Genomic DNA, 19,745 nt, shown 5'->3' on the forward strand with positions numbered 1-19,745 from the left:
TTTTACCCAAGCATCTAACAAAAATTAAACAAAAATTTCTAACAACTAGGACTGCCTAAAAATAGAATGGGTGATGTCATGAGCTGATTCACAAGAGGTATTCAAGCAGAGGCTGTGTGACCATCTGTCAGAATTCCCACATTGGGTAGGAAGTTAAAGTAAATGATGTTTAAAGGTCCATTTCAATTCTATCACATATTTGTTGAATAAATTTTCTGAACTGAATCCTTTTATAGGCTTTGGACCACTACCCTAAAAAATGGGTAGAAGGCAGAAAACAGGGATGCTTTTCTTCTGGGTGTGGTAAAAAGTTTCAACAGTTGGTTAGATAATGGAGAGACGCCAGGTTTTTTTTTTATGATCTAATATCCAATTTTACTCTCACATGGGTCAGTAATAGTTACGGATGCTTATACAGATTAGGGCCACATAAAGGTGATGGCCCAGACATGGTATCTGCCATCCTTACTCCAAAATTACACATCTAGAAGCAGCTTTCAGTGCTCCCCCTTGAGGAGGTTACAAGAATCTTGAAGAGAAACAAAAAATGAGCTAGGAGACTGGGACAAGAGAGCCGGGGGTTGAGATAGGAAATGACAATGGATGAGACTTGGCCCTGTTATCCTGTTCCAAGGTTGCTGTACAGGGAAGCAATAACACTCCATACAATGTAATGCATATCTTTTGCTAGTACTCTGTCCTGCTGTGAGTGCCCCGACCGTATTCTCCAAAGAAATTCAGTATACCAACACTGCAGTTTCTGATGCTACATTCACATCTTGCTATGAATGAATTGATATGTGCTGAGACTGGAGTATTGCAGAGGTGGCAGATTAAACCCAGAATGGCTCATCAAAAACCAAGACCAATGATTCTCCCCAGGAAACTCTCGGGGAGAGGAGTAGCCCTGGAAAATAAGTGGTGAGAGTGTTGTTGCTTATTATTTGCTGTGCATTCTTACTTTAAGTAAATGCCCTCTGCCTTACTATGGTATCACATGACTTACAGTGACTGTAGAAATGAGGGCTTATGAGCTGTGGATTGAAATAGTACTATGGAACCAGTAGTAGTCAACATTAGAGAGCCTGTGAGCTGCATGTAGTTTTAGAACAGGGATAGCTTACAGAAAAGTTATGGAGCAATGTCTCATACTCCTTCCCCTGCTAAGATCTGTTCCCTTCAGGAAGTGGGGAGAGCCTTGGAAAAGGGCTCCTTTATTTTGGTAGGGATAGAAATTTGGGAAGTGGGCTTCAGCAGGATAGGGAGGGAATAGTGAGAAAGGAAAAGTAGGATTTAGTTGGGAATATGGGGCTAGGATTAAGAATATAAAGGCAATTGACTCTTCAAATGAGTCTGTGCCTTTTGGCAGCCCTTTGAGATACAGAGGGGCAAAAGGAGAACTTTCAGATACATTTATTCAAACATTTTTTGCCTGACACCTTCCCCTTCCAACTAATTCTTTCTCCATCTTTCTCCTGGTCTATGACATTGTTGCAGCTATCAGCAGTTGTCCTTTAGTTGTCCTTCAGGTTTATCAATGCCTTAACTGTAAAAGAACAGACTGTGAGAATGGAGTTCTCGAGTCATCTTGAATAGCATAAACCCTTAGCGAGGATTGTATTTGTTGGGTTTTGGGTCCCCATATCAAAGTTGCCTTTAAATTGTGTGCGTATGTGGTCCCACATTTTTTTGTTTGTTTTTGTTTTTGTTTTTGCAGGGCAGTGAAGGCCAAGTGACTTGCCCAGGGCCACACAGCCAGCAAGTGTCAAGTGTCTGAGGCCGGATTTGAACTCAGGTCCTCCTGAATCCAAGGCCGGTGCTCCAACCACTGTGCCACCTAGCTGCCCTGGTCCCACATTTTCAATGAAGACTTTATGTTTGTCAACACAACTGAAGCAAATCCTAGATCCATCTTTTGAAGCCTACCTCAAGTAGGAAGTAGAGAACAAGAACCCAGGAGCTACAAAGGCCATTTTACTACCCTCTTCTCTCAACCAAACTACCCAAGCTCCTTCGAGCAAGACAAAGGAGCTGGAAGAGTTGTTAAAGAATGGAGGCAAAATGATATGCAAAATTTTGCAGAAGTTAAAAGTTGGGCAGCGTCTTACTGTTGGTGTCTCCTTCCCCTTACTGCTGGTGGGTCCAATGTCCTTATGCAGCCTCTGGCTATATGGGCTGCTCCTGTAAAGCCACAACTTCTTCCCCAGGTTCCCTTGTTCTCCTTTGGGTTGTATAGAAACTCAATGACCCTGGCTCTCCTTCCTGACTTTCCTGCTAAGGGTATGGTCCAATTCTCTATTATGTCCCAATATCAGCACTTTCACTGGAAGGTTCTCCCATCTATACTGGGCTATCTTAGTATTCTTAGTATATCTCATGGTCTCAAATCCTCTCGTTCTCTTCCCTAGCCCTGCTCTTGTCCCAACCTTGACCTGAGATTGTGCTTCTTGGTTGCTGGGAGGGCATCTGAAAAACTGAACTGCCAAAAGGGAGCCATTTTGTAAGCCACCAACTGAGCTAAGTTCACTTCTCCACTTGGTCTTTGTATTGATTTCTGTGTAGCAGTAATCTGTTTTGAACTTAAAAAAAATTTCAATGGAACAGTGGTCTCTCGAACCAGTGTCACAAGCATCTCTTGGTCAGGTCATTGATCGTGGTCCTCAGATTCTGCCTACCTGCAAATTCTTGGAGCTGTTTGCGTTCTTCTATGTTATACTGAAGCTTTTCTAGCAATTCAAAGTATCGAAAGAGTGAATCTCGGGGCCAAACCACCCGCTCGTCATGGTCCATTTCCATCAGCCCATGGAGATTCTGGTGCACGTGGGTCTCCCAGTCCACACCCATTAGGCCTGGGCCATCACTGCTCACTGTGGGGAAGAGCTGTTTTTGAGAAGCACTTCTGGAGTCAGCAATAGGTTAAGTATAAGGGGAGATGACCAACAGGTGTAGAGGGGAGAATAGGGGAATGTGAGAGGCAAAAGGGTTTAACACTAAAGTGTCAGATCCCAGATGGGAAAACCTCAGGAAAAAAGTGCTAGAATGTTTGGGTCTGAATAGAAGACAGTTCAGCTCACCTGGGTATTCTTGCGGAGATGCGTAGTCTTTAGGGGCAGATACCTTGTTTAAATTTTCAGATGGAGAAATGTCACTTGATACTGCTGCTGTTGCTGAATTATAAGAAGTCTTGGGTGAGACATGGACACTACTGTAGAGAAAGGTGACATTTATTGTTTTAGCTATAACCAGAGAGTATGACTTCTGGTATATTTTTAATTCTTGTCTTGAACCCAGCTTTAGACCCAGTAGCTCAGATTTTAGGCCATGGGTAGGGAGGGTTGTGTCCAAAATGTTCACAGAATCAGGCCTGAGCACTTAGAAATTTAGTCTATCAATATCAGCCCAAACACTTCAACTTCATTGTCATATCCTTGACCCTCACACAGTGTCTGCCTTCCAAACCCATATCATCCTCACATCTACCATCTCCATCCATGTCCCCAACTCCTGCTCTCCCATTTCCACAACCCTGCCATTCCCCACTATTCCCACAAACATACTTTCTCCTCTAAGCTCCATTTCTACTCTGCATTCCCCAATCTTGTTCCTTTTGCCCCCACACTTGGCTTTGGCTGTCTACTTCCCCATTCTTTACCAGTCCCTTTATCTCAGCCCTACTCATTAATGAAGCTCCTTACCTGGAAACTCTGGACTTTGCTTTTCCTCCTTCTCTCTCGTGATGTCTCCTGTTGATCAAAGAAGGTAGAGTGAAGGGAATTGCACTTGAGTCTATCTATTAGAAAACCAAGAGGCCCAATTGCTTTACAAAAAAAAAAAAAAAGAAAACCAAGAGGGCAGAAAGGAAAAGGAGAGGAATAGAAGATGGAATTAAGGTCAGAAAGTGGGCAAGGGGGAAGATATTGGGTAAAGATGGTAGGAAAGAACAGAATAAGCTTAGGTGAAGAGCAGGGAAGGATTCTGTGCCTAGGTACTTCTTACTGGAAAATCTGGGGATTGAGGGCTGGGCAGGAGAGAGGGGATCAGGAGGAGAAAAGGTGGCTTCATTTGAAGCTGGGAGAAGGTAGGTCAAGGGATTCTTGAGAGGCCAAAGTTAGCTTTGAGAATGGGAAGGGAGAGTGGTGGACCTTTTGATGATTTGGCGCTTGAATATGTCAGCTTTGTGCTGCACCTCCAAATGTGTTGCTTCCTCACTGAGCTCATTCCTGATTGCCTGGAAATTAGTAACTGCCACAAAGACAAGAAGGAACTGGGTTGGGTGAATGCTGAAACAGACTAAGAAAAGCTAGAGGAGGCTGGAGGACCAGAGGAAACATATGTTCCAGGCCTAGCTCCTTCCACATCTGGTTCACTTCTATCCTCAATCACACAACACTAATCCTGTCTCTTCCCTCTTCCCTCCCTCCCTCTCTTCCAAAGTTACTCCTTTATCCAAGTTTTTCTGACTTCATAGGTCACCCCAACCCTAGCCCTTGCTCACCCATCATAGCTACTATGATGTTGCGGAAGATGATGGAGCCAAGCAACAGCCAGAGGATAACATATAGACTACTGAATGCTTTACTCAGGCCAGGAACTCTCCAGGCATCCTGAAGCAGTGCATACCAGTGATCCAGGGTGAAAAGGATGAACACTGTCACGAGGGAGTTGGGCATATCCCTATAGAAAAGAAAGGAATGGGAAATGGAATAGAATGGGGAATAGAGACAAGAAAACTAAATTTCACAAGAAAACAAGCCAGGTCCCCAGAGTCATGCTTACTTTTCTTTTTTTTTGGCAGGGCAATGAGGGTTAAGTGACTTGCCCAGGGTCACACTGTTAGTAAGTGTCAAGTGTCTGAGGCTGGATTTGAACTCAGGTCCTTCTGAATCCAGGGCTGGTGCTTTATCCCATACTTACTTTTTCTGGGTTTGTTTGTTTGTTTGTTTTTAGTGAGGCAATTGGGGTTAAGTGACTTGCCCAGGGTCACACAGCTAGTAAGTGTTAAGTGTCTGAGGCCGGATTTGAACTCAGGTACTCCTGAATCCAGGACTGGTGCTCTATCCACTGCACCACCTAGCTGCCCCCATACTTACTTTTGAAAAAAACATTTCTGATTCTTAGTTGGCAATCCACTATGATCTTCACCTCCTTTTATGCCATATTTTAATTTACTTATCTAATCATTCTTCACTTTGTATTTATACAGTTACACTCTCTTCTCTAAGTGAATAATCCAGCTCTCATCCTACTGAACTTCATCTTAATCCTCTCACTTGCCAAAATGTTTTTTTTTTTATTGTAGTCTTATTCTCCACTGATGGTGGTTGATGTTTTTTGGTTGTTTCAGTTGTGTCTGACTCTGTGACCCCATTTGGGGAATTTCTTGGCAAAGATACTAGAGTGGTTGCCATTTTCTTCTCATTTGACAAATGAGAAACTGAGGTTAAGTGACTTACCCAGGGCCACACAGCTAGTATCTTAAGGCCAGATTTGAACTCAGAAGACAAGTCTTCCTGATCCAAGCACAGTGTTTTATCTACTGTGCCACCTAGCTGACTATTCTCCACTCAGGACAGCATCTAATATATCACCTACAAATTTTAAAAACCTGCCCTTGGGGCAGCTAGGTGGTGCAGTGGATAGAGCACCAGCCCTGGAGTCAGGAGTACCTGAGTTCAAATCCGGCCTCAGACACTTAACACTTACTAGCTGTGTGACCCTGGGCAAGTCACTTAACCCCAATTGCCTCACTAAAAAAACAAACAAAAAAACCTGCTCTCTTCATCTTCTCAGTGTGTAAGTAGACATGAGCTTGATATATACAATGAGTAATATATATATCATGTTTGCAAATAACCCCATCACTAAGAAGTGGCAAAAGGTCTCACAAAGATGACTCTTCCCCACCTCATTTCCCTTTTGGCTCCTTTCTACTTTCTGAAAATACTAATGCTAAATAAAATGAGACTTTGAAACCTAATGATAACAGTAACTGAGACCCATGTAATGCTTTTGAAAGTTGCATTTTGCTTTACATGTACTATTTCATCTAAATATTTATTGAATATTATTAATTTATTAAGTATATTTAAAGTTATTACTTAATACTTAGAAGTGGGAAACCAGTAGATACAGTGCTATATCTGGAGTCAGGAAGACTCATCTTCCTAAATTCAAATCTGGTCTCAGATACTTATTAGTTGCATGATCCTGGGCAAATCACTTACACTCGTTTGCCTCAGTTCCCTCATCTGCAAAATGAGTTGGAGAAGGAAATGGCAAACCACTCCAGTATCTTTGCCAAGAAACCCCAAAAGGAGTCATGAAGAGTCAGACATGACTGGAAATGAATGAACAACAACTTAGAAGTAATCAGGGAAGCTAGGTGGCACAGTGGATAGAGCACCGGCCCTGCCATCAGGAGGACCTGAGTTCAAATCCAGCCTCAGACACTTGACACCTACCAGCTGTGTGACCCTGGGCAAGTCACTTAACCCCAATTGCCTCAGCAAAAAAAGAAGAAGAAGAAGAAGAAGTAATCACTAGGGACACTAAGAAGCCTATTATGAGCCTCTTGGCCCAACTATGACTACTTTCTGGTAAGCCTAATACTTTATGTATATGTTGTAAATAATTAAAGTCAAGATAATTTTCTCCATATGTAAATGAACATTTTATTGACAGAGAACATCTTCATGGGGATAACTGAATATAACTGAAGATGTCAAGAAGTTTGCTTGTATGTTCTATGTGATATGTAATCCCTGTGCCTATAGAGTGACAGTAATAATTAGAATTGTTTTTCTCCAGAAGCCTAGAAGTGGACCTTGTGACAATATTTGATTGCTATGGATGTCTAGAGAATGTATATATGTATGTATGCAACTTAGCATCCACAACTACACCTGGAGTGAATACTGTTCCCTAATCCTGTGGATAGGTCTTTCTGTTCTCAAGATCATAGTCACATATTATATTTTCTCCAACCTCCCCCACCCACCTTATTATGTTCTCCACTTTCTTATGACTGTGATCCCAGACTTTACCTCATTTTTAAATTTTAGTTCTGCTCCCTAGTCCCACCCCAAATTCCCTTTACCTCCCCCAGGTTTGCCCCTGGTCCTGCATACGTGAAGTACACTTGGTAATTCAAGTCCTGGATGTTTGAACGGCTATAACTGTCAAAGAAGTAGATACCAGTCAGAGCGAAAATGTAGAAGAAAATAAGCAACAGCACCAGGAGGAAGGTCATTGTCTGGAGGTCACAATCAAAGGATAATTGAATTAGGCCAGACTGCTTTCTCCCAACAACCCAACCCAGTACAGCCCAGGAATTTGACACTTTAACCCTTACTCCCAATCATGGACCTATTCATCCCCACCAATCACCAATCCACTTCCATCCATAGACATCTGTCCCATTCATCTCCTATACTTTCCTCTGCTTTGTATTTGGCTTCAGTTTCCCACTTTATCCTTCCTGGGTTTGTGCAGTCACCTTAAGAGCCCTGACGAGGGCCAAAATGATGACTCGAATTTGGCGGAACCGTGTAAAGAGTTTGAGTGACCTCAAGACCCGGCAGATACGTAACAACTGCAGCCACATTGATTCACCCGAGACCCCTGTCATCACCACCATCTCAGGAAACAAAGACTGTGGAAACCACACAAATTTTGAGCAAAGTATTGATGTTAGATACTCTTCTCCAAATATTACCTTTTAGACTCTGTTCCCTTATCCTCATCCTATGAACTTCCCACCCCCAACCATTGAGCACCATTTCGAGGGAATGGCTTGCCCAGCTCTGAGTTTTCAGAGAAGTTGGAAAGTCGAGGAGAGCATCAAAGCTTCCAAGTTTCTTTTTTTATATGACTTAAATATAATATCATATAATTCTGCCCAAATCTATCTCCCACTCTAGATTTTTGTAGGCTGCTTCTTACATTCTTAGGCTCACCTTTGAGTAACCCCTTTTACTCTTACCATTAGGGTGACAGCAAAGTCGAAGATATTCCAGGCACTTTTCCAGAAAAGGAAGAAATTGTACAACCACATGAGGACAATCTCCAGGATGAAGACAAATAGGATGAACCAAGATCCCACCTCTAGAACCAGCATTACCGGCAACATTTTGGGATCTGTAGTAGTCACTAACTCTATATGAAGGAGGTAAGAAGTAGGGGCAAAAAAAAGGATGCAAAAAGGGTTTGCAAAATGACTTAAAGAATGTATAGGGGCAGCTAGATGGCGCAGTGGATAGAGCACCGGCCCTGGACTCAGGAGTACCTGAGTTCAAATCCGGCCTTAGACACCTGGCACTTACTAGCTGTGTGACCCTGGGCAAGTCACTTGACCCCAACTGCCTCACTAAAAAAAAAAAAAAAAGAATGTATACATGTCATATGAACCAAACTTCTTGTCAGTGTTGTCCCACTTTGCTTAGGCAGCTAGGTGGCACTGTGAATATAGAGCCTGGTGTTTTTAGAATATAGAATACAGTATAGTATATAGTAGAGCTTGTTGCTCTAACCAGCTCAGACACTAGCTATGATATTGGGAAGTCACTTAATCTCTCTCAGCTTCAGGTTCCTCATCCACAAAATGGGAATAATAATAGTATCTACCTCACAGGGTTGTTATGAGGATCAAATGAGATCATTGTAAAGCACTTAGTATAGTATCTGAAACATCACAAGTGCTCCCACAATTTGCAATATACTGCTATTGACACATTAAGAGGGGAAGGCATAAATCACTGCCATTAGCTACTGATTGATAGTTTTAAATGATAAAAGGGGAATTGAAGCCATCTAGTTTATAGAAAATTGAAGCCTGGAGAAATTGATTAATTTGCGTAAGATCACCTAGGGGAGGTAGTGTGGTGCAGAAAAAACAAAACACCAGATTTGGAGTCAGAAGATTTGGGTTCAAGTTTCTCTGTTCTTTACTGTGTGACATTAGATAAGTCAGTTTGTATTTCTGAGCCTCAGTTTCCTAATCTGTAAACTGAGGGGCTTGGAATCTTAGATATGTTCCAGTTCAACCCCATCATGATAAGAATATTTAGACTTAGAAAATCCCGTAACCTCATTCTTTTTACCTGCAAAATGATAATAATGGGCTAGTAATGAGGAAAATGCTTTGAAAACTAATTTAAAGTATTATCAAAATGTAAAACATCAGGGGCAGCCAGATGATGCAGTGGATAAAGTACTGGCCCTGGATTCAGGAGGACCTGAGTTCAAATCTGACCTCAGACACTTGACACTAGCTGTGTAATCCAGGGCAAGTCACTTAACCCTCACTGCCCCGCCCCCCCAAAAAATGTAAAATATCATTCAGATATTGAAACATCAAATCTTTATCCAAAATCTTGGGAATTCTTCATCTTAATTTAACAAGTCATAAAGACCCTAAGAGGAATAGAACTAAGAGTTCTAGAAAAATCCACACTAGACCATAGAATATAACAACTGAGTAATCAGTCAAGTTTGAAAGTTTGTGTTTGAAAGTTGGATTTTATTTAGGGGTAGTTATCTTGAGGAATGGGTGCTAGTTAGTCTACTTCCTCCTACTAAACAGGCCAGGCAGTTCATTTGCTGCCAGACCATTTGAGTGTCCAGAGATAGAAGATCCCTCTCAATCCTAGAAAGTATAAAGAATTCAGAGTATCTCACAGAACACTAGACAAATAACAGATTGGCTTCTGAATCTATCAGCTAGTCAGTCGATAAGCATTTATGAAGCACCAGTTACTATGTGCCAGGTACTGCGCTAAGCTCTAGGGATACAAATAAAGGCAAAAGACAGTCCCTGTCCTCAAGGAGCTCACAATCTAATGGAGATGACATGCAAACAACTGTGATGTGGACAGATCATAGCACATGATTGTTTATAGATATATTCTAAAAATAACTCATAGTAATATTCTTTGCATTTATGTAATGTTTTAAGGTTTGGAAATTTGTTGGAGGATTTGTTTGTTTGATCACAACAGCCTTGGGAGGGAAATATTACTAGCATTTTACAGATAAGGAAATTGAAGCTCAGAGAGGCTTAATGACTTGTCCTAGGTTATATAGTTTTGGAGATGACATTTAAACTCAGGTATTTGAACTCTAACAATCAGTCTTCTTTCTCCTATGCCATAAAGTACAATTTGCAAATTCACTTATTAAAATCCTTCCTATACTTTGCCTTTTGATAGCTGGTTATTAGCTTAAATAAGACTCTATAAGTGTGAAAATACTGATTTTGCAAAGCTTCCCACCAACTAGTGAAATTCTTAAGAACATAAGGAATTCCATTATTGATCAGATCAACAGTATAACCCACTCAGAATTTTGTTTCTGATGGTGACACCAAGAGAAATTTCTTGTGGAGGGTATTCTTTATGATATCACCTTGAAAGGTTGGGGATGTATACTGTGTAATTTAAAATTCTAAATGTGGGTTCTAATCTGTTCCCCCAGTTTTGGGGGAAACTGACTAAAATCACTGATAAAACGAGTTTAGATTTTTAAGGGTTTACTGAAATATAGAAAGAGAAAGATTGAGAACAGAATTCCTACAACCTTGCAATCCTATCTTTCCTCAGCTCCTCTCTGTCGTTCCCTGCCATCACCACCAAGTTAGGAACCAAAAAGACAGCGCTCTTCACGCAGGCTCCCCTTTCCTCCTTCCTGTCCCCTCCCAGAATGGGGAGGTTCTTCAAGCTGGTTGGTTGATTGGGCCAGAAGTTCAAAGTTTTTTTAGATTCTGAGAACCAAGCTTTCTTAAGTACTCTCAAGTACCAGCCAGATGTGTTTAGAATCTAGTCAACTACTAATCCAGTCAAATCAACCAGTAATCCACTCAGGTGGGCTCCTGAGTATCTGCCAAATCTCAGCTATCACATTCCATTATCTTGACAATACCAAACACCTTTAGCTTCCCTTTTTCCCCCCCAGGGCAATGAGGGTTAAGTGACTTGCCTATGGTCACACAGCTAGTAAATGTCAAGTGTCTGAGGCTGATTTTGAACTCAGGTCCTCCTGAATACAGGGCTGGTACTTTATCCATTGCGCCACCTAGCTGCCCCTTTAGTTTCCTTTTATAATCATTATGCATCCATAATACATTGATTTACCTAAACTCATCCTGAAGCCAGGTTTAGCCTGCATCACATCTTATTAGAAGAGTTACTTACATTTATTATGTCTTTGTAAAGTTGTTTCCTTTTTAACAGGTGTTCCCTCTTTCTGGATTTAGTGACCATATCTATGTTTACCCTATTTATAGCCTTTATGATTTTAAAGCCCTATTCTAAAGCCTTGTTGTGGCAAGGAAGAGATCTTCCGTTCGCAAAGGCTATGCCAGGAGGTTACGGGTTCTATCATGTACATATTGTTTCCCCATACTAGTCAGCCCTTTAAGGTAAGGACTGTTTTCTTTTTGTTTTTCTAGTCTCAGGGCTTGCCATTTAATAGTAGGCACTTAATGCTTGCTGAATAGTTGAATGCTGAAAAGGTAAATACAGTTTAGGCAACCAACTATATCTGCCTTAAAAGTACTAGTCAAGGTAAGTACAAATACATTTGGCACCTGCTAATGAATTATTTTGCTAGTCAGTAAATAAACATTTATTAAGAACCTACTATGTCCTAGGCACTGTACTAAATGCTGGGTACTCAAATAAGAGGCAAAAGACAGTCCCAGACCTCAAGGAACCCACAATCAAATGGCATCACATGAAACAAAGGAAGATATAAAATGTCCTTCAGTCTTATATGGTCCACTTTTGCTTCTGCAGTCACAGTGGCAGAGAAGAGGAAATAGAAGAGAGTGCTAAAAATCACACTGTTTTTTAGACTGTCTATAAACATCAATGTAACTGTTGGTAATTTAGATGTGAGATTCTTGTCCAGTGATCAATGTATGAGTGGACTTATTTTACTGAAGTGGACCTATATTACTGGCATTCTTATTAAAAATGAAAACAAAAGATGAAAGGAAGTTGAAGTTAAATGGAAATTTTGCTCATACATCCTGTCTAGAAAGTCAAATAAAGGAAGTGGATGAGTTGATTTTATTGTACATACAAAGACAAAAAGAAACATTTCATGGGACATTTGATCACCTTATATTGCAGTATAGATGATGAGCATTTGCAAAAAGACTGACATAAAAATAACTATAATTTATGTGTCAGTTTCTTTTAGAGAGAGAAATTTGACAAAGAACTTGATAAGACTTTTAAATCAACACATACTTTAATTCTTATTAATTTCTATTCAAAATAAGCACAAGAGGATAGTGAAAAATATATTGGAAAATGTGGTTCAGGAGTAAGATAGAAGAGAAGCCAAAGGCTTTGTATCCCATAGAAGTCTCTTATCTATCTACATATTGTTTAAAAAAACAACACCACAACTTTATTTGAAAAGAGAACCAGGACGTGCTGGACATGGTAAGTACCAAATAACATCACAAAAAATGAAAGTGAATATGAACTGAAAGTTAAAAAACCAGTTATTGCTGTGGGAATTATTTCTGAATTACCGGTCTATGTAGTGAGACCAATGATGTGTTATAGCAAAGATCAAAATCAATATCAAATGAGGAATAAAAATTAGAAGACAACATGACCTTTGATTGAGTCAATTGTAACCTGACCTATTTAAGCAAACTGTTGATACTGAAAAACAGGGAATGGTTAAAAAAACAGAAACAGACACAGACTACTATCAGTGACTAAAGAAGTTTAACCATAATAAGGCCAAAAGAACTTAGAAAGCATGTTAGCTGCAAACACTTGGACTCCTTCCCAAACAGAGATTTGTTGGCCATGAGAAATGCCAATTTAGAATACAAATCTGTTTACAAAATCTTACAGATGAGGATAGAGGAAGATTATAAGCTATATTGCCCCATGAAGCAAGAAAAAACAATGTCTTGTCAGAAGTTTGCAGAAAGTTTGGTGAGAGATCCAACTAATTAAAATTATCCTGAGGGTATTTAATGAAGAAACTGTAAGAAGGAAAACAAACAAAAATTGAAGAAGATTCATAAGCAAGGGTGTGCTAGAGCCAGCTTTTATTGGTCCTTCAGAGTTGATTGTTAAATGTTCAGTGTGAGTATTTATACCTCAAAAATCAATGAAAGCTACAAATCAGAACTTAATTTCTTGTTTTATGATTGTCTTGACAAGTGGAGAAAATATAAATAATGAAGATTAATCTTGAACTTATGCATACATTCTTTCCCAGAAAGCCAGTTAAACATTTACCAATATCACAAACTCTTTTCACTATGAAAGACAGTAGAGCCACCATTTTTAGACTAACAGTAACAATCCCAAATGTACTGAATAAGGAAGTAGAAATGGCACTAGAGGAAACAAAGATGAGAATAGGTGGAGGCAATACTACTCAGCGAAGTATTCTCTCCACTCTCCTCAGTGACCTAACTGCTAAATCCGAAAGACTTTTTTTTTAGTCCTTATTTTTACTTGACTTCTTTTTAGTTTCTGACACTATCAACCTGGGATACTTTTCTCCTCCCTTGTCTTCAATGAAATACTCTCCTCTGGTTCTCCTCTTACCTGCCTGACCTTCTGAGTCTTTCTTTTCTGGATTATATTCATCTCTCAATCGGTACGAATGTGTCCTCCAAGACCTTTTTTCCCCTTTCTTCTGTTTTTCATCAGCTACTTGAGATAACTGTCAAATCTATATATCTAGGGGGTGGCTAGGTGGCGCAGTGGATAAAGCACCAGCCGTGGATTCAGGAGTACCTGAGTTCAAATCCGGCCTCAGACACTTGACACTTACTAGCTGTGTGACCCTGGGCAAGTCACTTAACCCCCATTGCCCTGCCAAAAAAAAATATATCTATATATCTAGCCCTAATCTCTCTCCTGAGCCACAGTCCTACATCCTAGATGATTCATCACTCAGTCTCAAATTTTATATGTCCAAAACAGTTTCCCCCAATAAACTCACTCCTCCTGTAAACTTCCCTGTTTCTGTTGAAGGCAATGTAGTCTTTCTAGTCACTAGTGATCACAACTTGTTGTCCTTTACTCTTCCCTTGCCCATTAATCTTCAAAACCAATCAGTTACCTGGTCTTACTGATTCTACATCTACATCTCTTATATTTTGCTCCTTTTTCTCCTTTCATGGCCATCACCTCTTAATTAGTCTCCTTGCCTCAAGGTTCTCCTCTCTCCAAACCAAACTATGTACAACTGCCTAGGTCTAACCACATCATGACTCCCTAGTCAAAAGTCTTCAGTGACTTCCTATTGCTTCTAGAATAAATTATAAACTCCTCACTCAGTATGGCATTTAAACTTCCCAGTCCTAATCTGGCTCCTTTCTTAGGCTTGTTTTATGTTACTTCCCCTTTTACATACTCTATGGTCCAAATTGGCATCTTAGCTTTCTCCTATGCCTGAAATGCATGTCCTTCTCACCTCTGCCTCTTATTATCTCTAGTTTTTTTCTAGGGTCAGCTCAAGTAATCTCCAGCAGAAGTTTTTCAGGAACTCTGATGTGCCTCTTACTTTTTCCTCCCCCTCTGTTAGTGCTTTCTTTGTCTTCAAATTATATGGAATTTATCTGTTTATATTAGCCTATCAGGAAAATGTTAGCTCCTTAACAGGAACTTATTCAATTTTGCCTTTGTCTTTTCTGTACTTTGTACAAAGTCCTACACACAGTGTTTAATAAGTGTGTGTGAAAGTGAAGTATGGTGATGGTGAGACTATCTAAGCTACCCTGAGTGGAATCAAGTCATCAGGTCAAGCCATCAGGATAAATTACATTCTAGAGTACTCAAATAACTGGCAGATGTGATTACTGATGTGCTAATAAGTGATCTTTTGATTATGTATGGAGTGAACTAACCTGCCAAGCATTCAAACTCTACTGCAGAGAGCACAACTTCGATGGGCTGGCCACATTGTTTGAATGCCAAAAGTCTATTTTATGGAGAACTCACACAGTGCTCACATGGTGGTCAGAAAAAGCAATATAAAGACACTTTCAAGGTCTCTCTTAAGAACTCTGGAATTGGTTTCATGACATGGGGGACACTGGCACAGGACTGCCAAGCATGGCATGACCTCATCAGAGAAGGTGCTGTGCTCTATAACCAAAGCAGAATTGAAGTGGCTCAAAAGAAACATGAGATTTGAAAATTTAGAAAATCCACCCCAAATGTTCACATGGATTATTTGTGCCTGACTTGTGGTAGAGTCCTTTGAGATAATATTGATCTGATCAGCCATAGTTGGACACATTGTAACTTGACTCTAACAAAGTGATGTCATTTTGGTCCTTCAAGAATGAAGGACGGGGCAGCTAGGTGGTGCAGTGGATAGAGCACCGGCCCTGGATTTGGGAGGACCTGGGTTCGGATCTGACCTCAGACACTTGACACTTGCTGGCTGTGTGGCCCTGGGCAAGTCACTTAACCCCAATTGCCCAGCAAAAAAACAAAACAAAAAACAAATAAAAAAAGAATGAAGGACAACCACCAGGCAGTGATCCAAAACAACAACAACAATAAACCAAACAACAAAAAAAACCAAGCAAATGTTGTCCTCACTTTCAAGTAACTAAAGTGGGTAGTCTGTAAGCTTCAGATTAATTAGCTTGAGTTTTATTCCTAGCAAAATTCTAGGACTATTAAAGAGTTAGTTTGTGAGCAATTAGAAGGAAAATAACATCTTGTTTTATCAAGAAGAGCTCATGCCAAACTAGTCCCATTTTGTATTTTAACTGGGAGGGATAATGGACTGAGAGATCAAGCAAATTTAGTAGATATAACATAGCTGGATATCAGCAACTCATCATTTTTTGGACTAGATGGAGAATTCTGGATTAGAAAAAAGTAGTTAAGTGGAATCAGCATTTACTTAATATAGAGTGATTTATCTTTGGTCCTTGGAACAGAAGAGTTTTTTTTCAGCTCCTATGATGAAGGAATAGTTGGCATATTTATCAGATATGCAGATGGCATGAAGCTGAAGAGGATAACTAATATGCTGCATGACAAGACTCAGGATCACATTCAAAAGACTGAATCTAATAGGATGAAATTCAACAAGGATCAATGTAAACTCACACTTGGGTTAAAATAATGAACTATACAAGTACAGGATAGGCATATGTATGTGGCTTTATCATCTGACAAAGATCTAGAACTAAGAAAATTACAAACTTATTATGAGTCAACAATTTGACAAGGCAGCCAAAAAAAAAAATGATGGAGAGAGAGTATCCAGGACAAAGGAGATGATATTCCCACTGTATTCATCTCTGATCGGATCACATCTAGCATATTAAATTGCAGGTACCATATTTCAGCCATAGTATTGATAAAGTTGGGGGCAGCTATGGTGCAGCAGATAGAGTGCTAGGCCTGAAGTCAGAAGACTTATCTTCCTGAGTTCAAATCTGGCTTCAGACACTTATTAGCTGTGTGATCCTGGGCAAGTCATAACTCCATTTGCCTCCGTTTCTGCATCTGTCAAATGACTGGGGAAGGAAAGGGGAAACCACCTTAGTATCTTTGCCAAGGAAACCCCAAATGTGGTCACAAAGAGTGGGATATTAGTGAAATTGACAAAATGAATCACATCCAGAGTGGGGCAACCTGAATGGATTACCTCTGATCTAAAGCTGGATGATCAGAAGCCATCTAATTGAACCCTCCCATTCTCAGAATAAGAAAAATTAGGTCTAAGAAAGCTAAGTGACTTTTGCAAGGTCACACAGAAGTTAAAACTCAAGAAATTTAAACTTAAATTCTTTGGCTCCAGAAGCAGCATTCTTTCCACTGTAGCATGTTGTGACCATGAAGAAATGGCTGAAGGTTCCAAAGATGTTTATCTTGGAGAAAACTTAGCAGGGACGTGACACCTGACTCCACATATCTGGAGAGCTGTCAAGTGGGATAACATTAGATTTGTGTTCCCAGAGAGCAGAAGTAGGAGCAACAGGTAAACATTTGGAAAGGCAGACTTTAGGGGCAGCTAGATGACACAGTGGATAGAGCACTGGCCCTGGATTCAGGAGGACCTGAGTTCAAATCTGACCTCAGACACTTGATACTTACTAGCTGTGTGACCCTGGGCAAGTCACTTAACCCCAATTGTCTCACCAAACAAAAAAAAAAAAAGGAAAGGTAGATTTTGACTCAATGCAAGATAGAACTTCCTATTAGAGTTGTCTCAAAATAGAATGGGGTGTCTTGAGAGATCTATTGGTTTTGATGTTCCTTGATCTTAGAATTATTTTTTATTCTTTTGTTGACATTGTTCAGGCATGTCGGATTCTTTGTGACCTCATTTGGGGTTTTCTGGAAAAAGATACAGGAGTGGTTTGCCATTTTCTTCCTTCCAATTTATTAATTCTATCTATCTAAATTACCCTGGCTTCTTCATTTGGGTAACCCATTCCAAATATATTTGTTAAAATTTAAATGTACTACATCATTCACTGACAGGGACTCATAGCTTACAAAAATGTGAAAAGGCTAGTTCCAGCAAATCAAATGATTATATTGGTAGCAGCAGCATACCCATGAATTTGCTCAATTGGTTTTCCTTTCTTCAGTTCCTAACAGGCTACCTATGCTTCCATAACACTGTACATTTTACTTTTCTAAGTTTCCCTTCCCCACTCTCAAGGTCTTCATGTTTCTACTATTCTTTTTTTTTTTTGGTGGGGCAATGAGGGTTAAGTGACTTGCCCAGGGTCACACAGCTAGTAAGTGTCAAGCGTCTGAGGCCGAATTTGAACTCAGGTCCTCCTGAATCCAGGGCTGGTGCTTTATCCACTGTGCCACCTAGCTGTCCCTTCTACTATTCTTTTTGTGTTTGCCATTCCAAGAGATTAGTTTATCTGTCCCACTTGATTCAGGAAATCCTATACAAATTCAGGGGGAATTGTCTTCTAAGCCCTTCTCTCCTCCAACCACTCCAGAGTCTCACCTATTTCAACCATGAGCAAAATGGTATTCAAAAAGATGAGGAAGATGATAAAGTTTATGAAGATACGTCCTGTTTACCATTAAGGAAAAAAAACCATCCAAAGTAGAGTTGGGATGTTGAGGTTCAGGGTAGGAATAAGGACAATTGGAATCAGGTTAGTTTGGAGGGTGAGGTAGTCAAGTCCATCATAAGTGTATGATGGATGGGGTTTAAGGAGTATATAAGAGTAGAAGCTGGGCCAAGGAAGGAAGTTGGGGACCATAGCCAAGGAATGGGAATCAAAGATACCTTATAGTAGTGAAAAGGATACTTTCAAGGACCCAGCCAGCCCAAAGAGAAATGGGGGCCCATGGATTACAACGCACCCTAAGTCGACACTGCTGCCTCTGAGTAAAATGGATTCGGTCACGACCAGGCCTGATACTAAAGCGGACCAGTTGATGATGATCTCCTTGCATCAGTTTTCTTTGGCGGGCAGGATCTGTTGTGAGCATATTCGGGATGAATAAAGACTACGCAGGATTTCACTCATGATTGAGAGACAAATCAATTTTTAGGTAGGTCTAGGTCCTTAAGTTAAAGCAGCTATCGTGTTACTCTTTATGGAAATAGAGAACCATCAACTTACTTGGAGTAAGAATATTGGTACTTAGTTTTTCTTACTAGACTGTTTATGAGTGACAGTGCTCATTCTCTAAAATACATGTACAGCAGATTCAGGTTTACAAAACCTTTAGTCCCTTTAGTGTTAGTACCTATACTTAGGTATCATGGAATTCATTTCTGCCCTAAGGAGGCTTCATGCCCACGAAGTCTGGCCAAGAGATTTTATTAATCCAGTTGCTTTACCAAGCTGACTCTACCAAAATTAGGGCTCCCCAACACACCCCACTTGATTTCCAAGGTTCCCCCACTCTTAGACTCCCTTCCTGTCCCATTCTAAGTTAGATGCTGTTTTGATAGGCTGTGGTCAGGCGCCCAGTGGGGATAAAGGCTGCTGACCCAGGAATTCTCGAAGGTTATGCCGAGGCACATTTTGGCTCAAGCCCCTCAAATGTTCAATAAGAGAAAAGGTGTCAATGAGTCTGGAACGAACAGCATCAGCTCTGGACACCACCATTGGCTGAGGGGCCTCTCTCAATGGAGATGACTGTGAGAAAAAAAGAGACATTAGGCAAGGGCAATGGCCCTATTTAAGAAAAAAAAATTAAAAAGACACAACCCAGAGGAATTGGGGAAAAGAATGCACTGAACCGTGATGAATAGAGGGAAGATGGGAAAATTTTTACTCTCACTCCCAATCACCATCATCTTTGTCCTTCAGATACTGCAGACTCCTCTACCTAGTGAATTGCCCAGTAGTAGCAGCTGAGGCACACTCAAATCACCCAGCTTCACAGCATTGGAGTTCTAAAACAGAAGACCAAAGATATAAGAGTGAAGTCTTATAGTAATTGCCCAAATAGGGTTGAGGAATCACTTGTACGATGACAATTACAATCCAGAACTCTGGGACACCAGGCAAGTAGACAGAGGACAGGGAAACTGAGGAATATTGATGGATTAAAGGGGAGAGAAATGAACACAAGAAAAACAAAATGGCAGAGATGTAGACATACAGAAAAAAGACAGTGGAGTGGAGAAAGGTACAAAGGAAAACAGAAGAGGAGATCTAGACACAGAAGAGACCGAAGAAACAGAAAATGGGAGAAAAGAAGGAAAGATGCAACAGGTGAGGCTGGGGTAAGGAGGGGAGAAATGCAATG

The 19,745-nt window shown here is 40.4% G+C and overlaps 1 protein-coding gene across 1 annotated transcript; it reads right to left on the minus strand.

Moving 5' to 3' along the window:
• Positions 1-1,514: 1,514 nt before the first annotated feature.
• CATSPER2 (cation channel sperm associated 2) lies at positions 1,515-19,099 on the minus strand. Its single transcript, XM_043980569.1, has 12 exons — positions 18,982-19,099; positions 18,290-18,460; positions 17,980-18,048; positions 7,982-8,154; positions 7,496-7,651; positions 7,128-7,252; positions 4,496-4,674; positions 4,143-4,242; positions 3,696-3,743; positions 3,075-3,202; positions 2,676-2,867; positions 1,515-1,546 (listed from the first exon to the last, which is right to left on the minus strand). The coding sequence occupies exons 1-12, from the start codon at positions 19,097-19,099 to the stop codon at positions 1,515-1,517; spliced, it is 1,491 nt and encodes a 496-aa protein (XP_043836504.1).
• Between the last annotated feature and the right edge of the window lie 646 nt (positions 19,100-19,745).

This window comes from Dromiciops gliroides, chromosome 2, assembly GCF_019393635.1.
Source record: "Dromiciops gliroides isolate mDroGli1 chromosome 2, mDroGli1.pri, whole genome shotgun sequence".
Taxonomy (NCBI): Eukaryota; Metazoa; Chordata; class Mammalia; order Microbiotheria; family Microbiotheriidae; genus Dromiciops; species Dromiciops gliroides.